At 36.6% G+C, this 11,178-nt stretch overlaps 1 protein-coding gene across 1 annotated transcript; it reads right to left on the bottom strand.

Annotated features, from left to right (window-relative positions):
- Positions 1-3,844: 3,844 nt before the first annotated feature.
- Positions 3,845-10,956, bottom strand: LOC132615175 (uncharacterized). Its single transcript, XM_060329748.1, has 3 exons — positions 10,735-10,956; positions 4,789-5,010; positions 3,845-4,353 (listed from the first exon to the last, which is right to left on the bottom strand). The coding sequence occupies exons 1-3, from the start codon at positions 10,900-10,902 to the stop codon at positions 4,132-4,134; spliced, it is 612 nt and encodes a 203-aa protein (XP_060185731.1). The 5' UTR covers positions 10,903-10,956; the 3' UTR covers positions 3,845-4,131.
- Between the last annotated feature and the right edge of the window lie 222 nt (positions 10,957-11,178).

The raw sequence follows: 11,178 nt of genomic DNA, 5'->3' as shown, positions 1-11,178 counted from the left end.
GGACCTTTTCCGTAAAATTTATTGAAGTGAAAAACGCTCCCAACTTATCAGGTTTTTCTTATATGGAGGGGCTGAATATAAGACCTTCGGTTAAGGTTGGAGAGATCATACGCATCCACTAGAACCCTTGTTAGTCCTTCAACCTAACCGTTTTTTTCCACCTAGTACGCGGTATTCGTGTTGAGGCCCGACTAATTTGAATTCGCACCTCCGCATAAGCCCATTAAAGAAAAAACAATACTGACCTATCATGAATTTTTTGTATCCAGTATTCAAACCCAAAACCTGAGTGGTGAGAAATGGTACCCACAACCCACCCTTGATAGTCCTTCACCCCAACCTTTAGATAACTGTTCCTGGCTTTTGTTTTGTTTTCAATTTTTAATCTTTTTCTTTTCGTATAATAATATATATTTCGAATTTACTGACTCGATTATCAAATTCGCTTCCTATCATAAAATACATTTGTATTATTCTTACTTGTCAAGTCAACCCAAAAACTCTTATCATCATTCCACCACACACCTTAATTGTCATGTTTTCATGATCACATGAAATGACAAGGTTATATTTCATGACAAGCATATTTCATGATCGATCACATGAAATGCTCAACTTAATTTTTGGCCTCAAGTATAAGGTTCAAGTCCTAGTGATAAATCTTTTTTTGTTCATCAAACGTGTGAACTCCTTCTGTTTTTATTTTTTTTCAAGTAACTTGTAAGTAGGGCAACAGTAGATAAAGTCACGGTCGCAAGTATGGTTTATAATCTCTTCTTCTTTTTTGTTTTATTTCTTAAACTTTTGAATATTCACTCTTAATGATTAATATATATGAAGCATTGTTCAACAGCAATGGTAGTTTAATTTTAGTGGTTATGGAAGGAAAAATGACGTTTTCAAGAAGTAGAAAATAAGGTTTCTTTTTATTTTTGGTAAAAGGGTTTCAGTTTTCCACAAATAGAAAGGTGTATTAATTGGCAATGACATGGACTCATGACTAAAATGTTATTGTCAATAGATTGAATATTTTTAAATTTATGATCATGGTCATTTATTTATTTTCACGTGACTCAGCATAAATGGCTTCAGCGAATTTATTATTGACCCTGACATATGCATAAAGGGGTTTTAAAGATTTTATCTAAACCAACATTTTATTATTATTAACCATTATTATTATTATTATTATTTACCACTTAGTGGTCGTTGTTATTGTTGTAACACGACAATGATATACATGTTTTCGCACCGTGTTATTTCATTGCTTGATATATACACAACAATGCCAATTAAAACAGGTATAAGGTTTTACCGTTTATTGAGCTAATACATATTTGAAGTGATTAACTTATTTATGTAATGGATGCTTGAGAATATTTGCAGAAACTTTTTCAAATTTGAGCTAAAGGTGTCTAATAAGAATACCTTATTATGTATTCAAGTGCTCAATCGGAACAAATCATAATTCGAGTGTCTAAATAAAATTTACTTGACAAGTTTAAGGAATTGTCAATATATTTCGCTTTTAATATTTGATAATATCAACACATACAATTTAATGGATAATTCATGTGAAATAACTTGTTAAACAATTTATTTAATTATATTTTTGTTGCAAAAATCAATATAAAAATAAATGTTGGAGAAAGGTATGATGAAATAATTTGTAGTGTAGATAATTGATTTTGGCAACCAATTACATCAACAATAATATTGAGAAGAAGATAGGATGAGGAATATTTTTACTTGATTCAAATAATTAATGGGGCCTTGGAATTTATTTCTATACGTGTTATCGTGATCTTCTGGTATATTCCCTTCGATTTAATTGTAATTAACATGATTAGCTAGAGTCCTAGAGGAATATTAATTATGATTCATGATTTGTTAATCCTTTTGGAAAGAATCACGCTAACATAATTAAGGAATATTGTGGAAACAATTTTTTTTTTCTTTTTCTTGTTTAATTTATTATTTCCCCTATTAGATAAGAAAGTCTAGAGAAACTTATTTTTATTCTTCACTCTCGGTGTTTGATATTTGCATTGAGGTTCTGATTAATCTAGATTCGTATCGCGTAAGACTCATTTAAGTGAAAACGTTCTCTGCTGGGTCTTTTTTCATACCAAGAACCTCGAACCCAAAATAATTAATTAAAGATGGAAAAAATTTATTCATCCTACCATAACTCTTAATGGTGAAAGGTTAGAAACATTTTTTTTTATTTTTCACCCGATATTTAATATTTGTATTAAACACGATCCGAGATTTTTTATAAAAGGTAAAAAAAGTTATCCATCTCACCGCCCCACCTTGATGGTGAAAGTCTAGAAACTTTATTTTGCTTTTTCTTGCTAATGATGATGAATTATGTCGTTGCTGGTCAAACAAGTACCAGACATGACGAGTTTGCAATCATGACACTGTCGTTAATGGGATATAGTAATTATTACCATCAGCCGATTCAAATCATGTCTTCTTCATCTTGCAAAATTCGAAAAATAACATGAGTACTGCATCTCAATCCTAAGGGGTCGCTTGGCAGAAGGTATAACTGAGATATTCCAGCATTAATTTTATATTATATTTGGTAGAAGGTATAAATTTATTTTGAAATAAATTTACACTTTATATTAAATATGATATAAAAATTAGTGCTGGAATATCCCAGCTTATACCTTCTTATCCCACTTATACTGAGATTATTTTATATCATCTTTTAGATGGTATAAAATAATCTCAATATATGGGATAAATTAGTCCCGGGATAATTTCGACTATCTACCAAACGACCTCTAAGAGTCTGTTTGGATGGGCTTAAAAAAAATCTGCTTATAAGCGGAAAACAATTTATAAGTTAAAAAAAAAAAATGATGTAATCCAACTTATTTTTTTAAGTTGATGTAATTCAACTTTTTTTTTTTTTTGCTTATAAGCTGTTTTCAGCTTATAAACTATTTTAGATAAACTAAGCAAACGAGCCAAATTATTTTTTTTGACTTATTTTAACACAAAATGGCTTATAAGCTAGCCAGCTAAATATTTAAAAAAATTAAAAATAACTTATAAGCAAATTATAAGTCAATCCAAACGGGCTCTAAATGAGTTTTTTCATCTTGCAAATACACAAGTAGAATAAAGTTGGTTGCACGCTCATTAAAATATTTATCGCGCTATCTGATTTATGATTAATTGATTTAATAAGGTGATAACGTGTCGATTATCTAAGTCTATGTTAAGTTGATAGAAATTTATGCGCCAACATATGTCATGGATATATTGGTTGATAAAAAACCCGGGTGAGTACTGCCAAAGTATAGTTTAACCTGTGACAATGAAATATTTGCCATTTGTATTATAAAAATAATTTTTTTACACTATCAGTACACAGAGATTGAGAACTGTTTCATACGAACTGACTAAACTAGATCTGTAGCTAAACATGCTTGAGAACTGTTTTTTTTCAATTAAAACTGTCATTGTGAGGACTGTCTGCGTCATTCAATTTCTTTGAAGCATACACTTATCTTAAGAATATAGTGCATCACTTCATCACTTCAAGCAATGACGCAATTTTTTTTATTTATTTTTTTAGGACAAGAAAATCTTAGCCGCTACTCTTTGGGTGCACATAGGGTATACCTCGCTCCTGTGATGCCCCAATGGTTTTTAATAACACGGATTGGAAGTTACGTATATGACAATATGACACAATTACTAGTTGAAGAGAGAACTAGTATTCATAGTTGAAATAGCTTTAAGGAGCTAAATTTCAAGTTCCAACACTGGACGCGGATAAGTTTTTATCCCTCTATGACCTCCAAGTAATGGGAAAATCAAATGCAAAAAAGCCCATTTTCTTTCTATCTTCAGCAGTCAACATACAAGATACAGGAGTAGTAATCTCAAACAGTACTAGCAACTCCACCATGTACACCTCAAATTATTACAAAATTTTGTATATTTCCATTTCAAATGTAAGAACATATAAACTTGAAACTAATGAATCAATTTTCACCTATGGATCTCTCAAATCTCCTCCTCACTGAATGAAAAAGCAAGCTAACCAAAAAGCACTAACAATATTAGAATACAAGGAGAAGAAAAGTCCTTGCTAGTGAGAAGTGATTAATCGCTTCCCCATTTTCTCGCGACTCTGTCTTTGGCAGAAACACGAGAAGGAACTTCCTCCTGAGAAATGGTACCAAAGTTGTCTTGGCTAGCAGGATATACCTTTCTCATAATCTGTGATGTTACAAAGGTAAACCCGTTCCTTGCTCCTCGCAGCGTGAACAGCAGAGGGTTGAATATGACAGCAAGTATCATGTCTCCTTTTGTAACTATTAAGTACTGCAATTTTCAACACAAAGTACTGATATAACAAGTGGAAGTGCGGAATAACCATATTAATCAAAATCTTAAAGCTACAGAAGAAACTCCTACTCCACCGATACATTTTAGTGTTTGAGTAGGCACAGAGTTTAATAAGTAAAAAAGAATTTTTAGTACTTTGTATCTTAAACATGCCATGAGATTTATGCGACTATATAATCATGTCATTAAGGATAGAATGGGGAACTTTAAAGTTAAATTATTTCTAAATATAGAAAGATATCATTCTTTTATGGAAGAGACTAAAAAGGGGAGAGTTCATGTAAAATAGATTAGAGGGAGTATGAAGAAGCTTATGCAAATGATGAATAACAGACAAGCGGAAGTGAGGAACGACCATATTAACTGCACTCTTAAAGCTACTGCTATAAAGAAGCTTATACAATTGCTCACCATGACAATAATACCCAAAATAGCAAGGCTTGCTTGTTGGGCTTCCTGCCAGAAACGACCATCGTCGGAGCCATCAAACCATCTACGCCAATTAAACCAACCGCCGCCTCCTGAATTGTCTCCTCCACCTGCTTCCTCCCTTCGTTTAATTTCTTTATCCCATTTCTCATACTCACTTTTCTTTCCTCCCAAAGCACCTTCTAAAGCTTTTCTAGCCTCGTCCTGTAAAAGACAAAACAGATAGGTAAATTCCCTGATAGAAATTAGAAGGCGCATAAAAAAGAAAAGGGAACTTCCATTTCATAAGTTTCATGTTGAATCATAAAAATTGAATTTTACAAGCGTGTGATATTACTGCTACATCTAGAAGCCTTGCCTTGTTTCCAAATATGGCTAAACTAGACTTCTATTTCCTCTGATAAATACAGACATCAATTAGATGAGAACTTTCGAGTATCTTTTGTTTTCACCAAGATGTTGCAAATAGGAATTACCGAGGTTATTTTTTTCTGTTTCATAAGTCCAAGATTTATCACCAAAATTCATAATCCAACTGAGATAATGCCTCCTAAAAGTCTATGTTGAAGTATGATATAATTAATTAGAAGTGTAATCTCTCTAACAACAGAAACTTTTAAGATGAGATGGTCACAATTTTAACACGGTACCAGCGCAGGCAGAGGTTGTGGGTTCAAGTCTGTCATCGTCACCATTATCGAAAAGATTTTTTGGTGCTTGGCTCATGAAAAAAAGAAAAAAGGAATCAAGCCCGTGCATGCGGGGGTGTTTTGAGACATAGTATAATTAGGTAATTAGAAGTGTGTTCTCTCTAACAGTTTAAGCTTTTAGATGAGATGATCACACACTCTAACAGGAGGCGCATGACCTAGAAATTGAGATAGGTAATGTAAGGTTAAATATGGTTGAAGAAACCTATAAACCTAATCTCGGGGACTCCTTCTTTAAATCCAGTTCATTTCAAGTGAAATCTCTGGAGTTTAACTTCAGTATAAGAGTAGTAATGTGTAACAATCTTCATGAAAGCTAGATTATATCAATCAAACAATCTGTTCCTCCCAATTAAAAAAACACCTCCTAGAAAAGCTTGGTGAAAATGAAAACTTAGCAAAGAAAAATCTATCATTATTATGATGCTAACAATAATCCGAGTCTCATTTAACTTTTGAAAAGGAAAAAATGGATAACTACATTTAGCTGAAATAGTTCTATTATTTGGAGCCGTTTTGAAATAAAAGACAAGTTATGGCCATTTATTAGTTAATATTCCTGGGGAATTTTGGAAGATTGCGGGCTCGGCAGGTTTGGAGTGGCTAACTAGGTTGTTTAATGTCATCTTTAAGACGGCAATGATGCCTGAAGAATGGAGGTCGAGTGTAATGATCCCTCTATACAAGAACAAGGGCGACATCCAGAGTTGCAACAACTATAGAGGTATTAAGCTGCTAAGCCATACTGTGAAAGTGTGGGAAAGGGTGGTGGAGATGAGGGTGAGGAGAGGCGTATCTATTTCAGAGAACCAGTTTGGATTCATGCCGGGACGCTCAACTACAGAAGCCATCCATATTTTAAGGAGACTGGTAGAGCAGTATAAGGAGAGGAAGAGGGACTTACACATGGTATTCATCGACCTAGAAAAGGATTACGACAAAGTTCCAAGGGAGATCCTATGAAGATGCTTGGAGGTTAAAGGTGTACCTGTGACGTACATTAAGGTGATCAAGGACATGTATGAGGGAGCCAAGACCAAGGTAAGGACAGCAGGAGGAGACTCGGAGCACTTCCCAATTGTGATGGAGTTGCATCAAGGATCAGCTCTTAGTCTGTTTTTATTTGCCTAGGTGATGGATGGATTGACGCGGCAAATTCAAGGTGAGGTACCATGGTGTATGCTTTTCGCGGATGACATAGTCCTGATCAACGAGACTCGTAGCGGAGTTAACGCTAAGCTGGAGGATTGGAGACAGACTTTGAAGTCTAAAGGGTTCAAGCTGAGTAGGACCAAGACAGAGTACTTGGAGTGCAAGTTCAATGAAGCACCTCAGGAGGCTGGCGTGGAAGTGAAGCTTGGTACCCAGGTCATCTAGAAGAAAAGTAGTTTCAAGTATCTTGGGTCTATTATACAAGGCAGCGGGGAGATTGACGATGATGTCACACATCGTATTGGGGCAGGGTGGATGAAATGGAGGCTCGCTTCCGGAGTGCTATATGATAAGAAGGTGCCACCAGAACTTAAGAGCAAGTTCTACAAAGTGGTGGTTAGACCGACTATGTTGTATGGGGCAGAGTGTTGGCCAGATAAGATCTCTCACATTCAAAAAATGAAAGTTGCCGAGATGAGAATGTTGAGATGGATATATGGGCACACCAGGAGTGACAGGATTAGGAACGAGGCTATCCGGGACAAGGTGGGAGTGGCCTCGGTGGAAGACAAGATGCGGGAAGCGAGATTGAGATGGTTTGGGCATGTGAAGAGGAGAGACACAGATGCCCCAGTGCGGAGGTGTGAGAAGTTGGCCATGGATGGTTTCAGAAGAGGTAGGGGTAGGCCGAAGAAGTATTGGGGAGAGGTGATTAGACAGGACATGGCGCAGTTACAGCTTACCGAGGACATGACCTTAGATAGGAGGGTATGGAGGACTCAGATTAGGGTAGAAGGCTAGTAGATAGCATCGTTTATCCTTTCATATTAGTAGCCGCATTATCGCGATATAAGTTCTTGTGCTTTGATTTCTGCTACTATCTGTTATTTCCTGTACTTTGATTATCTTATTTTGTCTGTGATAGCTATTGCCCCTTTGCAAACTGCTTCATCATGCTTAGTCGCTTTCGTTATTTTCATTTTCATATCGCTTTGAATTTCTTGGCCTTATCTTACCTCTTTTTATGCTTTCTATTGAGCCGAGGGTCTTTCGGAAACAGCCGTCCTACCTTGGTAGGAGTAAGGTCTGTGTACACTCTACCCTCCCCAGACCCCACGCTGTGGGATTTCACTGGGTTGTTGTTGTTGTTGTAATGATTATGGTTCTAATAGGATACAGAAAGTTGCATCCTTAGATTAACTACATTTTTTACAATTCAATGCAGGAGTGAAAATTAAATGTCATTTCTATGGTCTTATGTAAAGCTTTAGTTCTTTCTATGATGCATTATGCAGCTTAACCAAAGAATTCTAGTGGCATTTCTGACAGTTCCCATTTCAAACAGTCTCCTTCACAAATCAACACCGCGAAGTTCTTCTTATGTAGCCCCAACAAGTCCTTCCCCTACATGGAAGCTCTAAACGGCTAAACCAAGCTAGAGAACTCCTAAAATCTTCTGGTTCTGATTAACTAAGCAAGGGGCTGAGAATAGTGAAATAACTCTGTCTCCTATCTTCCTCCCACTGTACAACTCTCCATCCAAAAACCATGAAAGCAAAACCTTTACAGAATCTTTTCACCACCAATGTGTAATAATGATCAGCGAAAGCACCCGCAAGGGTGGCTCAGTTGGTTGAGCATGGGGCTTTCATAATGGAGGTCTCAGGTTCGAAACGCCTTGCCTACGATAGCAGGGGATTTGCCTTCTGAGTCGAGCTCGTCGCACGGGGCTTGCCTAGTGCGGGTTACCTCTCCTGTGTGGTTTGCGAGCTATTGCACAGGAGCTGGGTTTACCCTGTGCACACCCGAAGGGTAGCGGCTGCGGGTTCCCATGTCATAAAAAAAAATGATCAACGAAAGCTTTTATAAGTTCCTCTGGAAATTATAGGCTAGCGGATCTCGCCCTTATCATAATTCATACATCAAACTCGCCAACCATGGATGGAAGCAAAATTTTGAACCACCACAATGTGGATGGCTGGATATGGATCTAGCCCCAATGGCTGCGCTCACTAGTTAATACTTCTTCTGCACATTTTCTTGTTAACAAAGCTCTGCCTTTTAGGCAACTTAAATTATAATAACCGTCCATGTTTCCGAAGCTATCATAAATAATGATCAATTGGCATTTTAAACTCCTCTTCACTAGTAAAACTAGTAAGAATGCAACATACCAAGGAGATCCAGACCTATTTCACAGAATTAATCTTCCACTAAGCTCAACTCCATGTAAAGTCAAGAATGTAAGCTTGCAGAAAATACAATTTAGGATGTAAAGACCTAAAGCTCAGGATATCAAAAGCATTTGAAACTAATGATCTTGCGAAAAGTTGAATTCTGCTTTTCCATTTGCTACATCACTACTACATTTAATAGACACCAACAAAATTCAACAGCCTAGCCATTTTGTTTGTTAAGTGCCTCCTTAATCCTTATGGTGCTACTCCAGTCCCAAAAGGCAGGAAAGAGGATAGGAATGGGAAACCAATTTTATACAGTAAGAAAAGCCAAAGATACTAAGAATAACAATGGAATCACAATCGTAGAGCAACCTTAGAAAGTGGTGGTTACTCACCTTTGGGAATGATGGCAATAGTAGAAGCCATGCTAAAATGGCCAATTACAAAAAAGATCAGAAGTATTTTGCTTTTTTCTTCTTTTTCTTTATCCTGGACGGGAAGAAGTGTGCTTGGGCTGAGAGATAAAAAAAGGAGGAAAACAGACGTTTCATGGTCCTTTGATATATATGTATAAGGTACGGTATCGAGTGGAGACTTTGTTCCAAAATTTAAAACTTCATCCACATTTACTTGTGGTGTCCTCTTTTCGGTCAATCAAATCCTATAGGAGTTTCAGATGGAATTTGAATAGGCACAGCTAAATTAGTATGCGATAAGAGAGAGACTCACTAAATAGGACGCAATACTCATGCCTCCGGAGCGTGCTAGAGGTTCTACCTATGGACTCCAGCAAGTCAAAGCATTTGCTCGCGTGCTCCTTTATGGGAGTTAGCAAAAATAATACCCAACTTGATAAATTTATCACATCCAGTGATCAATGAAGTGGGTTGAGAACCACGAAGACTCAGGATCAAATTCTAGCGGAGTAAAAAAAAAAAAAACTAGGTGATATCTATCTATCTGCCCAAGCCAAAAAATGAAATCTTATCTCCTTACTAGACAGAACCCACAAGTACAAACACTATGATTAATCAGCAGGAATAACAAAAAACCAAAACAAATGCAAAACATACGACCCCCTTTGCTATTGTAGTACACATTTTTTCTTCTAGTCCCCAATTTAATAAGTGGTATATGCAAAAGCAAATCATATACTACTATCCGTTGTTTTCCAGGATACCGTTCTTTCTTTTTTTTTTTTTTTTTTTTTTATGACATGGGAACCCTAGCCGCTACCCTTCGGGTGCGCACAGGGTAAACCCAGCTCCTGTGCAATAGCTCGCAAACCACACAGGAGAGATAACCCGCACTAGGCAAGCACCGTGCGATGAGCTCGACCTGAAAGGCAAATGCCCTGCTGCCATAGGCAGGGGGTTTCAAACCTGAGACCTCCATTATGAAAACCTCATGCTCAACCAACTGAGACACCCTTGCGAGTAATTCCAGGATACTCTTCTAAGTTCAGATATTTTCTCCATAACCCAAAAGATACCAACTTCATTTCTTTGCAACAGAAAGCGAAAGACCATCAAAGCTGGGAATTTTCAACATTAAAGCTAAATTTTCAGACGAAAGCTGTGATACCTCAGAACCTTTTTAAGACCCCCTTTGCTAATTTAGTAACCATGTCTTCTTCTAGTCCTCAAATTAATCAGTGGGATGTGCAAAATCAAATCAAATACTACTATCCATTATCCTCCATGATATCCACTTCTTTTCTTTCTAACAGAAAGCAAAATACCAAATTTTGACATTTTGATACTCTTTTAAGTTGATAAATTTTCTTGTTAGACCCCTTTGCTATTATAGTAGTCCTCAATTATTACAAGGAAAAGCGAAAGACCATAAAAACAGGGAATTTTCAAAAGCTTAAAACATGGCAGTACCTGTTTGCGGTTGTTAGAGAAGAGGCAAGTGAATCTGCCGCCATTACACTGTAGTTTGTGTTGTGAAGAACTAAAGCTCTTTTTGGCAGGCCGCGTTAAAGATGAGGTGCGGTGATGCTGCGGTAGTGCTGCGGTTGACACTCGTAGACTCATCAGCACTTGCGCCATAGATTTTCGGTTTTGCGCAAATGGCCTAAACGAGCGTCCTTTAAAATGTTTGCAAGAATAGCCGTTTCAAAATTTAACTTCAAACGGGTAATTCGCATGAATGTCCGTCTTTAATTTTTGTCCCTCAAATCAGTGGTCTTTCGACACTTCAAATAATAAAAAAGTAATTGAAAATATTCTTGACATAAAAAATAAAAAATAAAAAAAGAAGAAGAGAATTTGGATCTATGACCTAATTTTGCAACATAAGGTTTCATGGAAACTATGCCTATTTGA

This window comes from Lycium barbarum, chromosome 10 (assembly GCF_019175385.1).
Source record: "Lycium barbarum isolate Lr01 chromosome 10, ASM1917538v2, whole genome shotgun sequence".
In the NCBI taxonomy this organism is placed as follows: domain Eukaryota; kingdom Viridiplantae; phylum Streptophyta; class Magnoliopsida; order Solanales; family Solanaceae; genus Lycium; species Lycium barbarum.
The sequence above is the reverse complement of the archived record's forward strand: the minus strand, read 5'-3'. Positions and strand labels throughout refer to the sequence as shown.

Bases quoted from the DNA above. Each gene is read 5' to 3' on its own strand.
- LOC132615175 (XM_060329748.1), bottom strand. From the start codon at position 10,902: ATGGCGCAAGTGCTGATGAGTCTACGAGTGTCAACCGCAGCACTACCG. The intron at 5,011-10,734 runs GTACTGCCATGT...TGTCTTTTACAG, and splicing joins TCTCTAACAACCGCAAACAG to GACGAGGCTAGAAAAGCTTT. The intron at 4,354-4,788 runs GTGAGCAATTGT...TGAAAATTGCAG, and splicing joins TTTTGGGTATTATTGTCATG to TACTTAATAGTTACAAAAGG.